At 38.9% G+C, this 18838-nt stretch overlaps 1 protein-coding gene across 1 annotated transcript in view; it reads right to left on the reverse strand.

Moving 5' to 3' along the window:
• DNMBP (dynamin binding protein) overlaps positions 1-18838 on the reverse strand; it is a 96034-nt gene that overhangs the window by 14967 nt on the left and 62229 nt on the right. The window contains exons 5-7 of the mRNA XM_070752993.1: positions 5519-5712; positions 4443-4542; positions 76-223 (exon numbers count right to left, since the gene is read on the reverse strand). Coding sequence (XP_070609094.1) covers positions 76-223; positions 4443-4542; positions 5519-5712 — 442 coding nt within the window. The remainder of the gene's footprint in view (positions 1-75; positions 224-4442; positions 4543-5518; positions 5713-18838) is intronic.

Raw genomic sequence — 18838 nt, forward strand, 5'->3', positions numbered from 1 at the left:
ATAAAATGTGCCGCGGCTCAAAAAAGATTTAAAATCACTGGTCTAAGCAGCTTAGAAGTCCATGTTGCCTTTTACCTGAGGATCTCCAGAGATTCCAGCAGAAGCTTCTGCACCCTTTCATCCTTTTCATAGGCCTCCAAAAGAGCAATAGCTTCATCGTGATTCTGGCAAAAGACCTTATACACAGCCTCCAGCTCAGCCCGCAGCTCCAGAAAGACTGGTCCTTAGGAACGGAAATAAATTGTTAATGTGGTAGCACACAGGCAGTATCATATTGCTCAGATTGAAGAACTAAGTTATTTATTTTATAAATATATACATATACATATATATATATATATTTGTTTTCGTAGATTTTCACGGGTACAGGTATGATGGTCTTGGCATATTCGGGTTTCTTTCTGTGTAGGATTTGGAAATTTCTGGTGACGTTTCGACGAGGTCCCACTTGTCATCTTCAGGCTGGTGTTTCTGTCCTTGTTCTAGGTTCGCCCTAGAACAAGGACAGAAACACCAGCCTGAAGATGACGAGTGGGACCTCGTCGAAACGTCGCCAGAAATTTCCAAATCCTACATGGGAAGAAACCTGAATATGCCAAGACCATTCCCTGGTGCAGAGCTGAAGGGACTGGATACTATAGCCTAGAGGATAATTCTCTGCCTTACAAGACAAAGGTTGCAGGTTCAAGTCCCAGTGGGTATGGCTAGCTGATGAGGCCAAAATAAGGCCGAAATAGATCTATCCTAGTCTCCCTTAATTTTCAAATTCAGCAAAAAAACATGTGACATATTATTATATTATATTATATTATATTATATTATATTATATTATTATATTATTATATTATTATATTATATTATATTATATTATATTATATTATATTATAAGTCTCATGTTTTTGCTGAATTTGAAAATTAAGGGAGACTAGGATAGATCTATTTCGCCTTATTTTGACCTCATCAGCTAGTCATACCCTCACTGGAACTTGAACCTGCAACCTTTGCCTTGTAAGGCAGAGAATTAACCTCTAGACTACAGTATCCAATCCTTTCAGCTCTGTACCAGGGAAGGGTTACATGTTTTTTGTGTCGAATCACCCTGGTATATTGAAGGAACATCACAGCTCCTTTTTTGCCTCTCAGCCCAACCCAGGGCCATTTCCAAGGCAGTTAATTTATTAATAGCCGACAAACTATATTCTGTATGTGTCACATATTTTTGCTGAATTTGAAATTATATATATATAACAACATATAAAAAGCATCAAGCATTAAATTCAGTGATAAAACAATGATTTGCTTTGAATAATAATAAAATAAAATACTGCAATATATACTGCAAGCCAATATAAATATCAGCTCAATATAAATCCAGTAATTCAGAAAATTGTGAAACGTTATGAACCTTGTGACAATTGATTGTAGTCTTTTTCATTGTTAATTGTAAAGTTTGTATATTTATTATTTTATGGCAACGTAAGTCACTCAGTCACTTTGGATACTGGATAACATGCAAATTTAACAAATAAATATTTAAAATGCAACTTGGTTTGTTTTGAGATTGTTCCGGTTACAAAAAAGATCTGTGTATGGAATTCTTCATCACACAAAATCTCAGTTGTAAAATATATTTCAGGCTACATAGATTTGTGAACAATTTCTACAAAAATGTTAAGAAGCATTGTTTTAGTATTTCCTTAATATTTTATTTCCAAAAAGAAAAATGTATTCCCAATGGCCTCGTTTTCTATTATTAGTGTCCCTGCTGTACTGTATGAAATCATATTTTAAGAATTTTGGTGACTTTTATTAGTAAATATTAATGCTGATATCTCTGAAAGAAAAATTCAAAAAGGCAATCTTTTTATTTCTTGATAATAATAATAATAATAATAATTAATAATAATTTATTAGATTTGTATAGATATGGTAGGAAACAACCCCAAAATTCAATGAAGAGCACTATTAATATGATCTAAACCAGTGATTTTCAACCTTTTTTGAGCTGCAGAACATTTTTTACATTTACAAAATCCTGGGGCACATTGAGCAGGGGGAGGGGGGTAAAAAAAGTTGGGACAAAAAAAATCTATATCTCTCTCTTCCTCCCTTTCGCTCTATTTCTCTCTCCCTCCCTCTTTCTCTCTTTTCCTTCCTCTTTCTTTCTCTCTCTCTCTGTCCCTCTTTCTTTCTCCCTTCCTTCCTCTCTTTTTTGCTTTCTTTCACTCTCCCTCCCTCTATGTCTTTCTCTCTCCCTCCTTCCCCCTCTCATTCTCTCTCTCTCTTGCTTTTTTTATCTTTCTCTCTCTCTTGCGTTCTTTCTCTCTTTGTCTCTCTTGCTTTCTCTCTCTCTCTCTTTGTCTCTTTTGCTTTCTTTCTCTCTCTCTTGCTCTCTCTCTGTCTCTCTTAATTTCTTTCTCTGTCTCTCTTTCTTTCTCTCACTCTTTTTCTGTTTCTCTTGCTATCTCTCTCTTTCTCTCTCGTACACCATGCCGGCAACAGCAGCAGCGGGCAGTAGCCGCGGGGTGGCAGCAGAGCGGTCGACTGCGAGCAGGCCAGCATCAATGGTGTCCAGCAACACATCCAGCCGTCGCTGTCGGTGCCTCGGCCCTGGAGCTCCCATTCGCACCTGCCCCCTCCATCTACTGCCCGGTGCCGCTGCTGCCGGCGCCTTCCCACTGGACCCCAAAGCTCAACTGCCGCGAAGATGGAAGGCGTGAAGAAAGAAGCTCAGCTTCTGGTCTTGGAAGCTGAGCTTCGCGGCACACCTGACCATGTCTCATGGCACACTAGTGTGCCGCGGCACACTGGTTGAAAAACACTGATCTAAACATCTTCTTTAGCTGTAGGCCTCCAGAATCAACATGGGACTCCAGGTGTGGTTGGTTTTAATCAGAAAATGTGCTGCTTTCCCCTCCTTATCTTGGACATGACAAAATACAACTCATCTGAAACTTGAATAACTGTAACAAATTGTTCTAACTTGATTTATTTTCTCAAATTATCCAGTTCACACTCGGTTCCTTATAAAAAGAGACAAGTTCTGTATCTATTATTTGCTCTCTAATCGAGCTTCCATTCAAATTAATGGACTGACATTAAAAAAAAACATAGTAATCTCTCCAATTCAGAATACTATATAAAATAAATATAATTTTTTTTGGGGGGGGAGAAAAAACACCTCAATGAATTAGAATTAGCAAAACTGTGCTGATATCAGCAGTCTGGATCATCCTTCTTCAATATAGGGGCCATCCTGAGGTGTAAGCATGAATTCCAGAACTCTTAACAGTAGCCTTTTGCGAAATCTTAAATTTTAAATTAGACATAACACCAGAATTCTTTCTTTTAGGTATTCTTAGGCAGAAGGTCCTTAAAAGTCAAGTAAACTTAATTATCCATATCACCACAGCAGCTAGATTAGTATTTGCTCAATGGTGGAAAAACGAAGAAATACCCCATGATGATTTAATAATAGAAAAAATCAAATACTGCGCAGAAATGACTAAATTAACCTTGGAAATTAGAAACAATGACGAGTCCCCATTTAACAATTGCTGGGATCCCTTTTATCGCTGGCTAGAAAAAAAGAACAACTTGCCCATTAAACATTAAAAATCCCAAGTATATAGATATATAGATATATATCTGGTGTCAAAAACTCTTCTTTTTTAACGGATGAATGAGATAAAGATATAGGTTAAAAACTAAAATGATTTACTCAAAATCTCTTGGCTTTGCTATATGCAACACTCCATTTACTTATGTATAATTTAGAATATTAGCTATATTGTAATGAGCTATTAAGAATATTTTTAGTTCATATTTTCAATACAGATCTACCATATACTCGCCCGCCCTTTTTTCTTTTCTTTTTTTTTGGTCCTTTTTGTTTGTTTGTTTTCCCATTTATGTTTGTTTTGTTTTATTCTGTTTTGTCTTTTGTCTATGGTTAAATGTATATTGCCTAAAATTTGATACACAATTTTTGTTTCTATATTGCTGTCTGTACCTCAATGTATTTACTGTATACAGTATATCCTTGTAAATAAAACTTTATATTAAAAAAACCAAAAAACCCCAGTAGCCTTTTGCAGCTGCATATTCTGGTAATTGAAGACTGCACATCTGGTGTATTCAAGGCTGAGGTTGTCTGGTTTACACATCCCCTAAGCACAACCTATCTTTGCCTCCTCTAATCATTCTCCTCCCTTCCAGCTTAGTGCTCAGATATCCCATAAGTAAAGATAAAGGTTTCCTCTGTTCAGTCGTACCGGACACTAGAGGGCGGCCCTCATCTCTGTTTCTTAGCTGAAGGAGCCAGCGTTGTCCAAAGACATTTCTGTGGTCATGTGGCCGGCTGAGGTGCATGGGACTCGGTTACCATGGAATGGCTATCACCAAACACTGCTCTCACAAGTACAAGTAGGTAAAACACATACCAACAGCATCGGCGGCTTCCAGGGAGCTCAACAACTTCTTTGAGAAAACAATTACCCCACAGATGTTCCCAAACAGCAGTTCACAATCTACATGTGGCATCTAGGAGGAAGCAAAGGTCAATTTGTTCTGGGGCACTCTGTTTTCATAGGGACATTCATCTTGTGACCTTTTCCCCATGAACATAAAGCATTGCTATAAAACAATAATAAGTACTGTTTGGGCACCAAGAACAACACCCTATTAGTACACAGACTAGTATCATCACTGCTGGCATGGATACTAAGAAGAGCTGAAAATGGCCCTCTCAACGCTGGAGCAAATACTGTATTTCCTTTGGAAATTCCAGAGAAAGTACCACTGTCAGGATCAATGCTTCTCCACAAAATTACACAAATACATTAATACAATCAGCTGAAGTTAGCACGCTGATACCTCTCGTTTCTTCCTGAAATCTGCAAGTGATCTGGTTCAAGATTACATAAAAAGCTTTGATTAACGTTTTTAATGTTTGTTGTCTTTTTACGACTTGTTTTCTATTGTACATTGTGTAGTCCACATCCACGAGACAGGCAAATATGGTAGATATGACAGAAGGAAGGAAGGGAGGGAAGGAGGGAGGGAGGGAGGAAGGAAGGAAGGAAGGAAAGAAGGAAAGAAGGAAAGAAAGAAAAAAGGAAGGAAGGAAGGAAGGAAAAAAGGAAGGAAGGAGGGAAGAAAGGAAGGAAGGAAAAAAGGAAGAAAGAAAGAAGGAAGGAAGGAAGGAAGGAAGAAAAAAAGGAAGGAAGGAAAAAAGGAAGGAAGGAGGGAAGAAAGGAAGGAAAAAAGGAAGAAAGAAAGAAAGAAAGAAGGAAGGAAGGAAGGAAGAAAAAAAGGAAGGAAGGAAGGAAGGAAAAAAGGAAGGAAGGAAGGAAGGAAAAAAGGAAGGAAGGAAGGAAAGAAAGAAAGAAAGGGAGGGTTTAATTTATTGTATTATCTCCAAAAATGCTACCCAGTGCTCTAACTGTATATACTCAATGGCTCAGTATGATTCAATTATGTTCTGTTTCTGGTGAAAAGCTACACAGTATATTCTCACCTGTGCCTCCTGTAATGGCACCAAGACCTTCTGGACACACATTTCAAGATCCCGAATATAATCCTGTTCCGTCTGCAATAGTTCCGCAATGACTTTTGCTCTCTTCTCCAGCATTCTCTGTTCTGGGTTTGGGGTGGTGGCTGCGGGAGGTGTTGACTCCAGGGATGTTGGCTGGGATGTTAGCAGAGTCATTTCTGAAAGAGAACAAGGCGATCAGAAGAGAAACTCTGAGCTAGCAGCTCAATATAAAGCAGCAAAAGGTAGCGGGAAGGCTCTCAGCCAAATGCAACTTACACAAGACCATCATCTGGCATTTAGCAGATAAAAGGGTCTTTTAGTCTTGAACAGACTTTTTGCATAAGCTGCACTACCCACGTACTGTATTTCCTGCCTTCTCCCACTTATGATTAGTCTGAGGATTTCAGTAAGTGATGATTGTGTTACTAGAAACAATTACATTAGGATAGAGAATGAAAATTGTCCTCTAACTCCTTGAAGTTGGCAAGGGCCTGTTGTGGTTAGCTCTGGCCCAGCTCCTGCCCCAAGGACTGTGGATGTGGGGGAGACATCCACATGCTGCAGGCCTGCTTTGCCCCCCCCCCTGGAATCTGCTGATGAAGGCTCCTCTGACCAAGAAGACATGAGTGACAGGGAGGAGGGGAGTCTGGCAGACAGCTCAGAAGGAGATCAATTATCTAGCTCCTCCTTGGATTCAGAACAAGAGTTAATGATACAGTCACGCATGCAGAGAGCGATGCATAGGCAGCAACAACTGAGAGATTATTATCAAAGAAAATGAGGCCACCTGTGGTTGGCTGGGGCTGTGGTCATTAGTGAGGCTGCTATAAACAGCAGCCTGTGGGTTTGGCCATTGTGGAGGATTATCTGATTGTTGTGTTTCATGACTGCTTTACTGACTTTGACCTTTTGTGTGCTGATCCCCCCCCTTTGAAACTAAACCAGAGCAAAGTGTGTTTCACTTTGTGAAAGAAGGACTGTGAATTGCCTCACAGCTGCAAGCTAAGTATCTCAGAACTGATAAGGGACTTGTACAAATTACCAGTTTGTTTGGAGACAAGTGCTCTTTGCTATACCAAAAGAGGGCTTAGTTTAAGTGACTTTTCATTATAAAGAACATTGTTTTGAATGTTCAAACGTGTGTGTGTCTGAAATTTGTATCTGTGAATTTTTGGGAGGAGTCTACCAGAGAGCCCGACCGAACAGGGCCAAGTATCAGAGACAGTTTGACAAGATTTACACTGGGAAGGTCTATAGGTAGCAAATACACACTGCTCAAAAAAATAAAGGGAACACTCAAAGAACACATCCTAGATCTGAATGAATGAAATATTCTCATTGAATACTTTGTTCCCTACGAAGTTGAATGTGCTGACAACAGGTGAAATTGATTGTCAATCAGTGTTGCTTCCTAAGTGGACAGTTTGATTTCACAGAAGTTTGATTTACTTGGAGTTATATTGTGGAGTATTTTTTTGATCAGTATATTTTAAATCAAGAGTTTTTTTAATGTATTTATTTAAAATATTTATATAGCTGCCCAAACTCTGGACAGCTCACACCAAAAATATCCATACATTTGCAATAAAAACATTGAAACGATTTTTTTTAAAAAAAACCTGGCACGTATAGCTAAACTTTCACCTGCGGCCCACCAGTTCATCTAATCAATTTCACTCTATCCTTTGGCTTCAGGGAAAAGCCAGGGTTTTGGAAGATGAAAAGGATGGGCCTGCCAAATTTCAGGGGGAAGATGTTCCATAAGACAGGGCCTGCCATGGAAAAGTCTCATTTCCTACGTTGCATATGATGGCAATATTAAAGGAAGGGCAGTAGGAGCATGGCCACCCTGTCTGATCTGGAAGGATAGCCAGATGTTCTCAGGGAGAAGTGGCCCTGCAGAAAACCTGGTTCCGTGCCATATATTAGTGATGGCGAACCTATGGCACAGGTGCCACTGGTGGCATGCAAGGCCATAATCTGCTGTCACGTGAGCTGTTGCCCTAGTTCAGCTCCAACGAGCATGTGTGTGTTGGTCAGCTGATTTTTGGCTCAGACAGATAATAATAATAATAATAATAATATTTATTATTTATTATATTATTTATTCAATTATTCAATTATTCAATTATTTACTTACTTACTTACTTGCTTGCTTGCTTGCTTACTTACTTACTTACTTACTTACTTACTTACTTACTTACTTACTTACTTACTTACTTACTTACTTACTTACTTACAAATCAAATTTGTATGCCTCCCCTCTCCGCAGACTCGGGGCGGCTAACAACAGTAACAAAACAATATAAACAAATCTAATATTTAAGTTAATTTAAAAAGAAACCCCAATTTAAGAAACCAATCATACATACAGATATACCATGCATATTTTTTTTTTATAAGCCTAGGGGGAAGGGAATATCTCAATTCCCCCAAGCCTGACAACAGAGGTGGGTTTTAAGGAGCTTACGAAAGGCAAGGAGGGTGGCGGCAACTCTGATATCTGGGGGGAGCTGGTTCCAGAGGGCCGGGGCTGCCACAGAGAAGGCTCTTCCCCTGGGTCCCGCCAAACGGCATTGTTTATTATTATTATTTATTAGATTTGTATGCTGCCCCTCTCCGAGGACTCGGAGCGGCTGGGCTGGGAGGGCATTTCTGGCTTCCAGAGAGCCTCAAGAGAGATGGGGGAGGGCATTTTTACCCTCCCCCTGCTCCAGGGAAACATTTGGAGCCTGGGGAGGATGAAACACGAACCTACTGGGCCTACCAGAAGTTGGGAAACAGGCCGTTTCCAGCCTCCAGAGGGTGGGGGAAGCTGTTTTTGCCCCCAAAACATTGGATTATGAGTGTGAGCACTCATGCATGTATAATAGCGCACATCCATGGGTTTTTTTGGCACCCGAGGAAAAAAAGCTTCACCATCACTGCCATATATGATGTTAAAGGTAATGACCAGCATATTGAACTGCATTCAGAAGGAAACTGGGAGCCAAGGGTTTAATAGGAATTGTAATGTGGATAAAATTAGAAGTAACCATCACTGCATATTGCACATTTTGGACCAGCTGTAACTTCTATGTGATCTTCACAGGAAACTCTGTGTAGAATGCATTGTAATAATCCAAATATGAATTGAACAAAGCTTGAGTGAGTATAAGATTCACAGTCCAAAAAGGGGCGCAATTGGGATACAAGATGTGTATGTGCAAAGGCCTCCCCTGTCACAGCTGCCACCTCTTCCTTGAACAAGAGCTGGGAATCTAGGATCCCCAAACTGTGCACCAGCTCAGTCCAGGTAAATGCCACTCCTTCCAGAGTCAAAGACAGACTGTCACGTGAGCCTGGAGGGTCAAAACCCCATAACCATTGAATCTTGCCAGGGTTGAGTCAATGCCGGTTCTTCCACACCCAGACCCTTACAGCCTCCTGGCACTTGGCCAGCACTGCAAGAGCATCGCTTGCCTGGCAAGGAGTAAAGATAATAAATAAATAAATAAATAAAATAAATGAACAGAATATTAATATTGATAATATTGATAATATAATATTAATAATATTGATAATATAATATTAATAATATTGATAATATAATATTAATAATATTGATAATATAATATTAATAATATTAACAATATAATATTAATAATACTAACAATATAATATTAATAATATTAACAATATAATATTAATAATATTAATAATATAATATTAATAATATAATATTAATAATACTAACAATATAATATTAATAATATTAACAATATAATATTAATAATATTAACAATATAATATTAATAATATTAATAATGCTCTTCCCCTGGGTCCTGCCAGACGGCATTGTTTAGTCAACGGGACTCGGAGAAGGCCAACTCTGTGGGACCTAATCGGCCGTAAAGATGTATGGATATCATCAGTGTATTGATGATACTGCATCCCAGCCACCAGATGACGTCACACGGTAGTTTTAGGTAGAAGTTAAAAAGGAGAAGTGATGGACCTAATCCCGTAGTAGGGCTCCCTTAACATTGACTAGAACTCGCCATAAGGGGGGAGAATCCTTGCAAAGCACACATTTACACTGATTGAATTTACTATAGAACAGTGATGGCAAACCTTTTTTTCCTTGGGTGGCGGAATAGTGTGCACGCACTATCACACCCATAATTCAAAGCCCCCCACTCGCCCTCCTCCCCTCCAAATGTTCATGCACTAGCCCCACTCCCCCATTTCCCAACTTCTAGTGGGCTTGGTTGGCCTGTTTTTGCTGTCCCCAGGCTCCAGAGGCTTTCTTGGAGCTTGGGGAGGGCAAAAACTCTCCCCCCCAGCCACCCTGTAGGTCAAAATCACCCTCCCAGAGCCTCTGCACAAGCAAAAAAATCAGCTGGCGGACATGTATATGTGCGTTGGAGCTGAGCTAGGGCAATGGTTTGCGTGCTGGCAGATATGGCTCCATGCGCCACCTGTGGCAGGCATGCCATAAGATTGCCATCACGGCCATAGAAAATAGAGATTCATGTAGAAAATAAGAGAACTGTCTCTTTAATTGCTTTTAAATCCTCTGGATAGATGGAGTCTGACCAGAGCCAGTTGATATACTAGAAGCTGGCCTAGAAACAAGGAGGCTGTAAGTTCTCATCCTATGTTGGCCAGGAAAGCCAGCTAGGTGACTTTAGGCGAGTCATTCTCTCTCAGCCCAATGCATCTCACAGGGTTGTCCTTGTGGGTAAAACAGGAAGAAAAAGTATTTTGTATGTTCATTGCCTTGTACTATTTGTAAGGCAATAAAGATGGGATGAAAGTCTAATAATAAATAAATAGGTAGCACCAGGCTAAGTACTGTATGTCACGCCAATTTTTTTTAATATAGCTAGATATAATTAACCTTAATTTTAATTAAATTGTAGTTTAATGACTGACAGTTACTGAAATGCAAGTAGAATGTAATTAATTTAAAAAAAAACATATCCATATTTTGTTCATGCCATGCAACACTGTAAATAACTAATAAATGAATTGTTCATCTTTCATGGCCAAATTTTAATTTAATTTTATGAATGGTGTGCATGCATAAGATTTGATTGGTTTTTATATAAGTAGATTTTACCGGGGTTAGTTTTTTTAGAGCTTATATTCAACTTCTTTTTTATTGCTGTATCTTTTTGTATTGTTATTATGTTGTAAGCCGCCCTGAATCCTTTGGGATCGAGCGGCATAGGAGTTGAATGAATGAATACATAAATAAATATTTTAAGTGCTGTGTATGATAATTTTTAAAAGAAAAAGAAATTAAGGAAAGGGTATGATATAATACTTATATTATTCTTAATTTAGTAGGAGTTTTTATGAAAGGATTAAAAAATATTAGGGATGTTCAAGACTTCCTTCAATGGTCCTTATTTATTCATTCCAAAAATGAAATCAGGCCCTATAACAATATCATAATTTTTTATCAATGGAAGCAACACAATCCTTATTACTATCCAAGAATGAAACAGACGGATCACTATTGTGCTGAATTCTGCTTGTCTAGACTTTAAAAAAACACCCTGTTGTTGTCTGGGAGATTCAAGAGAATGGGAAAGTAGAGACATGAATATTCTTTTCATAGCAACACACTAAAGAGAAATGCCACCTCACTATGAAACTGCTTGGAAGTCCCTTGTCTAATTTTTCAGCAATCTGTCTGCAATGGACATTAAAAGAATGCAAAACTATCCCATTACCATCATGAGAACAATGATAAATTGTTGTTGTAAGGCTTGAATGCAGCAAGCAATGTTAAAGGATTTTTTAAAATAATTTTTATTAAATCTTTAAAGAACAGTAACAGGAACTAATACAAACCAAACCAAAGTAGCAGGAACTAATACAAACCATTAAACTAGACTTTTCATTGTCTAGTTTAATAAAAAGGACCAGGGGAGACATGATAGCAATGTTCCAATATCTCAAGCGTTGCCACAAAGAAGAGGGAGCCAGGCTATTCTCCAAAGCACCTGACGGTAGAACAAGGAGCAATGTGTAGAAACTAATCAAGGAGAGAAGCAACTTAGAACTAAGAAGAAATTTCCTAACAGTTAGAACAATTAACCAGTGGAACAGCTTGCCTCCAGGAATTGTGAATGATCCAACACTTGAAGTTTTTAACATGTTGAATAACCATTTGTCTAGTGTAGGTTCCCTGTCTAAGCAGAGGGTTGGACAATAATAATAATAATAATAATAATAATAATAATAATAATAATAATAATAATAACAACAACAACTACTACTACTACTACTATTATTATTATTATCATCATCATCATTTATTACATTTGTATGCCGCCCCTCTCCGAGGACTCCAAAGTCCCTTCCAACTCTGTTGGTTGTTGTTGTTATTTTTAGAACAGAAGCAAAAAAAGAGAAATAGAAAAATTGAAAAATGCAATAAGAAAATAAAAAAGCAGAAAAAAATTAAAGATTATAAAGTTACAAAGAAGTAGCTTCTGTTATTCACTGCAGTTACAATATAATTGCATGTTAATTAGTGGTATTTAATTTAATTAATGGTATTATTATATATTAAATATTTTATATTTTCAGTTTGTCTATCATAGCAGGTTTTGTCAATTTCATTATTCTACCATGGTGGATAGCATCCAATCTTTCTATCTCTCTGCATATGATACTTTGACTTATGACCTGTCATTAAGAGACCATTTAACATTACAAAATGTTATGGAAAATGGGAATTGTGACCCAGTCCTGAAGTTATGAACGTCACCCACCCCCGTGGTCACACTTCAGGCATTTGGCAATACAGCCACATTTATGACAGGTTACTTCTGGTTTTAGGCAAAACTGATCATCTTAATGATCACAGTGCTTTAATAGCAGCCATAAAAAATATCATAAAATCAGGTTGGTCATGTCCCAACATCTGATCATAATGGGTTAACTCAGATTATATTTCAAATTCTGGCTTACTTTGCCCCATGCCATAAGTCTTTTTTATGCATTTTGAATCTTTCTGAAATTATAAATGAGAAAACCGTTGATAACTTTATTTTCCTGCAATAGTTGTTCTCTTGATTTAATCTTGCATTTCCCTGAATAATTCCCAGGATATTGTATTTGCCTGCTTCTGTGAAATGGTTCTTTTGCTGAGATCCAGAAGTGTTTCAGACACAACTAGGGTCTATATCTATTCCATATTCTTTTGTTGTGCATTCAATTATTAATGCTTATTAGCCTCCTCCTAGCTATTAGGAATGTTTTCATTCTGTAAAATAATGTTGTTTATTGTAAAAGCTCATCCTCAAAATATTTATAGTAAGAAGTTGTTTCTGAATATAGAACAGGTGCCTTCCCTATTTAATAGTTTCATACACTTCCCTTACACTAGGTATACTACCAAATGTTTTTTATTTAATGGATAATTTGGAACTTGTTGATAGATGAAGATTAAAAATGATGAGTGAAAGGAATGTACTGATTTTACTGAAAGACATAGATCTTTTTCAAAGCTATGGTTTAGATTTCAAAGGTCTGGCTATTATTATTCATAAGCCAGATGCAGATTTTCTCAGATCACAATCAAGTGTCTTTAATTTTACAAGAAAAATGGCTCTTTTACATGAAAATTGAATTAGATGCTATTATTAAAGATAGGGGGGACTAAAAAAAGGTAATATAATTTTTTGAGAATAATCTTAATAAAGACACATAAGTAAGAATGGGTTGGAGTGAAAGCGAAACTTTTTAAGAGGATGCTTCATATAATAGTGAACTCCAAAAGAAGAGTCAGAAAAAATAACAAATTATGAGATAAATACAGGTAGAATTAGAAAAATCCCCAAGGATGATAACTATTACTCGCCAAATTAAGTTTTATTTATATGTTAACAGTGGGAGAGTTGCAAATAAAGATGGAATTATGTGAAACAAATATTTGATCCCTATGACAATCATTACCGTAAGTGTTGTACCTCATGATTCTTGACAAATGTTTTTTTTAATGTACACTGAGGGCATCTGCACCAAAGACAAATTCCTTGTGTGTCTAATCACACTTGGCCAACAAATAATTCTATTCTATTCTAAATCCTAAATTTGTGAATAAAATATGGTAAACCCTCAGCATTTTAAATTATTATTATTATTATTTATTAGATTTGTATGCCGCTCCTCTCCGAAGACTCAGGGAAATTGGGGAAAGACAAAGAAAATGATATTAAAAGTCTCAAGAAGGAAATACGGTCATAACAGATTAATGCAAGTATGCAAAAAACCTGTTCCATTAGCACTATTCTTCTTTATATAAAGGTCAAGATTTTATTTTATTTTTATTTATTTGTCAAACATGTACAGGATAGTAGTAGTTTGTAAGTAAAAAGTAACGACAAAAGAGGACAATAGAAGAGTAGGACAGGGACGGGAGGCACAGTGGATGAATATAGAAGCATAATTGAAGGAAGATTAAAGAGAATCAGAGACCACCTTTGGATACACTACAACCATTAAGGAAGCGAATGTTCAATTTTGGATTTATATGCCGCTGTTCTTGGAGAAGGACAGCATATAAATCCAATCAATCAATTAATCAATAAATGAAACAAACAAATGGATTTTTGAGTATGATCGACTGTTTAATAATAATAATAATGATAATAATGATAATGATCATATATTTTCTCCTCTATTTTATATTTTTCTTTAAATTCTCTTCTATATGTATTGTGTATTGGACAAAATAAATAAATAATAATATTTTATTTATAATGCCCTTTTAACAAAGGGCATAACAGCAAGCCATATACAACTAACAAAGACAGATAGTAGGCAATACACACACTTAACTAGAACACACCTAACACATTAACTAGAACAGTGTTTCCCAACCTTGGCAACTTGGGAGATATTTGGACTTCAACTCCCAGAATTCCCCAGCCAGCGAATGCTGGCTGGGGAATTCTGGGAGTTGAAGTCCAGATCTCTTCAAGTTGCCAAAGTTGGCAACCACTGAACTAGAACACATCTAAAGAAGCAAAGAAATAAAAACAGGGCGTCCGCCAACAGGCCAGAGCCAATGAACTTTTTTCGCAAAAACGCAGCTTATTTGGAGACGAAGGCGTCGAGTTTTTCTTAGGACACGGCCAGCACCCAGTGAGGCGGCTACGAACAATAAACTACCAGGCGTCCCTCTCCTCCCAACGGCTCCAGGCCTCACATCTCTGGGCCGTTTTCTTCCTACGGGGAGCGCTGCGAACCCGAGCGCCGCATTTGCGCCTTTCCAGGACGCGCCGCTTTAAGGCTGCGGCCCGGGAACAACTCCGGCTGGGGAAGCGGGTGAGGAAAGAAGGAAGGCGTGGCCTGGCTCCAAAGTTGAGCGCGCAGACCGGCTCCGAGCAACTTGGGTCTCCCTCCGAAGAGCGCGGGGCCCTCTAACCGCGGCCGTGCGCGCCTCCCGCCATCCTACCTGCCATCCCCGCCCTACGCGTTGCGCTCGGCCATCCCGGTCCTCGCCCGGCGGTTCCAAACCGGAGCCCGTGGCCTGGAGGGCAGACGGAACAAAGCGCACAGACCCTGCTGGAGCCTTCGCTCTTGGCTTATTAGCATCTCAATGGCCCCGGGGAGGGACAGGCTATCTACTAGATCAGGAGCAGCATCAAAGCCCGGAGCTGGGAATAATCCGGCCGCGGATAAGACCACCATCCCAGTTCTTCAGATCCCCTATACAGTATATGCTCCCTTCTGCAGAACTGCAGACAAAAATAATTGCTGCCAACCTGCCTTCCATTGAGGACCTGTATACTACATGAGTCAAAAAGAGGGCGGTGGAAATATTTACTGACACATTGCATCCTGGACATAAACTGTCCATAAACTGGACATTATTATTATTTATTGGATTTGTATGCCGCCCCTCTCCGCAGACTCCGCAGACATTCTATCCTAGAATACAGCTCATCTGTTTGGAACCCATATCGCATCTCAGACATTAACACCCTTGAAAATGTCCAAAGATATTTCATCAGAAGAGCCCTTCATTCCTCCACTCGAAACAGAATACCCTACGAAACTAGACTTACAATCCTGGGTCTTGAAAGCTTAGAACTATCACGCCTTAAACATGATATAAGTACTGTATTGCCCACAAGATCATATGTTGCAATGTCCTGCCTGTCAAAGACTACTTCAGCTTCCACCACAACAACACAAGAGCACACAACAGATTCAAGCTTAACATTAACCGCTCCAAACTAGACTGTAAAAAAACATGACTTTAGTAATCGGGTTGTTGAAGCGTGGAACTCATTACCAGACTCTAGTATCATCCCCTAACCCCCAACATTTTATCCTTAGACTATCCACGGTTGACCTCTCCAGATTCCTAAGAGGTCAGTAAGGGGCGTACATAAGTGCACTAGAGTGCCTTCCGTCCCCTGTCCTATAGTCTCTCCTATATCTCGTATTTCTTCTCTACTATATCCTATATAATCTTCATTGTGTATTATTGTGTATTGGACAAAATAAATAAATAAAATAAAATAAATAAACTGTTTCAACTTCTACCCTCAAAACATGGCTACAGAGCACTACACACCAAGACAATTAGACACAAGAACAATTTTTCCCTGAAAGCCTTCACTCTGCTAAACAAATAATTCCCTCAACACTGTCAAACTTTTTACTAAGTCTGCACTACTTACTACTAGCTTTTTTCTCATCATTCCTATCCCCCTTTTCCTCCCACTCAGAACTGTAACTTGTTGCTTGTATCCTTAAGATTTTTATTAATATTGATTCCTCATTGCTTATTTGACCTCTATGACAATCATTAAGTGTTGTACCACATGATTCTTGACAAATATATCTTTTTATTTTGTGTACACTGAGAGCATAGGCACCAAAGACAAATTCCTTATGTGTGCAATCACATTTGGCCAATAAAGAATTCCTATTCTAGTCTATTTTATTCCTCTAAAATTAGGCCTCCCTCAGGGATTGTCAGATGACAAGAGTGGATGCCCGATGGGCAGTGCTGGGCAAAGGCAGATCTTTTAAGAGGGAAGAGCAAAGGGCCACCGCATTTGGTGAGAAGAGCCCCCCCCCCTCGCAACAGAATACCTTACGCAACCAGGCTTACAATCCTAGGTTTAGAAAGCTTAGAACTACCTCACCTTGAACGCGACCTAAGCATAACCCATAAAATCACCTGCTACAACATCCTTCCTGTCAATTACTACTTCAGCTTCAACCACAACAACACACGAGCACACAATAGATAACAAACTTAAAGTAAACTGCTCCAAACTTGACTGCAGGAAATATGACTTAACTGAGTAGCTGATGTATGGAACTCACTACCTGCCTCTGTAGTATCATCACCTAACCCCCAAAACTTTATCCTTAAGACTATCCACTGTTGACCTCTCCCGATTCCTAAGAGGTCAATAAGGGGATGCATAAGTGCACCATTCAGGCCCCTGTCCTAATGTTTCTCTCTTACTAGCATCATGTATATAGACATTGTTATATCTTTGTATACCACCAATACGTACTTGACCAGACAAACAAATAAAAATAAATATTTATATATTTATATAAATTTATATACAGTGCTCAAAAAAATAAAAGGAACACTCAAATAACACATCCTGAGTCACCAATTTTAATTCCCTGCGGGTACTCCTCCTCTCTTATTTCAGAGACATCCACAAATGAATAGAAATAGTAGAAGAATCCCCATCATCCTTCTGCCATATAAGTTCAGAGAGGTTTATTATATATTGCTCAAAAAAAATAAAGGGAACACTCAAATAACATCCTAGATCTGAATGAATGAAATACAGTACTGTATTCTCATTGAATACTTTGTTCATACAAAGTTGAATGTGCTGACATGTGAAATTGATTGTCAATCAGTGTTGCTTCCTAAGCGGACAGTTTGATTTCACAGAAGTTTGATTTACCTGGGGTTGTATTGTGTTATCTAAGTGTTCCCTTTATTTTTTTTGAGCATACATAGTGCCTACCGTCCCTGTCCTTCTGTCCTATTATCCTTTTTATCACTTCTATATACTTTGTTATGTTAATACAAACTATAATTCTATACTTGTTTTGACAAATACAGTATAATAAAATAAATAAATAAAATAAAATAAAATCAACATCTGGCCAGCCCCGCCCTGGCTTAATTCGATGCACAACTTAATACAACTGGGGTGCGGCCGGCTAAAACCAAAACAACAGGACGAGTTGTTGCGTCTTTTTTTTCCCTTCCCCTGACCCGGGATCGTGTTTTGCCGTTCAAGGGAATCAGTGCTAATAAAGAAGCAAAACTTTTGCCAGGACTTTTGATGACGTGAAAAAGAGGTTCCGGACAGCGGATCCGGGTTGGCTCCTTTGGTAGTTCGCCCTGAATCGCTTCCTGGTTTTCTCCTGCATCTGCTGGCGTCTCCTTCGAGGCCGCGTCCGCTCAGGTTCACATGGAGATTCCTGGGTCTCTGAACAACACCCCCCGCCGCCCCTCCCTCCCTGTCTGACGACTCCTCGGCGTTGAGTCTTTTGAATAAAACGGGGGAGGGGGCGAGTCACGTGCTCCTCCCAGCAACATTCCTGCGGGTCCCTCCCGAGGCTCTTTGCCATAAAACTCTCCATCCCGTGCAGAGATAGGGCTGTGTGAAAGGAAAGGAAGGAATGGCTCCTCCAAGGCACGGTGGCAACAAAACACTTCCAAGGAATTCTAACTTGGTTGGCGCCTCGTTTTAGGTGTGTTTGGGGGGGGGGGGGGGAGAAAGTATCAATAACTAAATCAAAACGACTACTTCAACTTCAACCGCAACAATACACGGGCACACAACAGGTACAAACTCAAACTAAACTGCTCCAAAACTCGACTGGGGAAAGATCAGAAGCAACATGAGAATATATTATTTTACTGAGAGTAGTAGATGCTTGGAATAAACTTCCAGCAGATGTGGTTGGTAAATCCACAGTCACTGAATTTAAACATTGCCTGGGATAAACATGTATCCATCCTAAGATAAAATACCGGAAATAGTATAAGGACAGACTAGATGGACCATGAAGTCTTTTTCTGCGGTCAATCTTCTATGTTTCTATGACTGTAGGAAATACTGCTTTAGCAACCGAGTAGTTGATCCATGGAACTCACTTCCTGATTCTATAGTATCATCACCAAACCTGCAAAATTTTACCCTTAAACTATCCACTGTTGACCTCACCCGATTCCTAAGAGGTCAGTAAGGGGATGCATAAGTGCACCAGAGTGCCTTCCATCCCTGTCCTAATGTT

The sequence above is a fragment of the Erythrolamprus reginae genome, chromosome 5 (genome assembly GCF_031021105.1).
Source record: "Erythrolamprus reginae isolate rEryReg1 chromosome 5, rEryReg1.hap1, whole genome shotgun sequence".
NCBI classification, from domain to species: domain Eukaryota; kingdom Metazoa; phylum Chordata; class Lepidosauria; order Squamata; family Dipsadidae; genus Erythrolamprus; species Erythrolamprus reginae.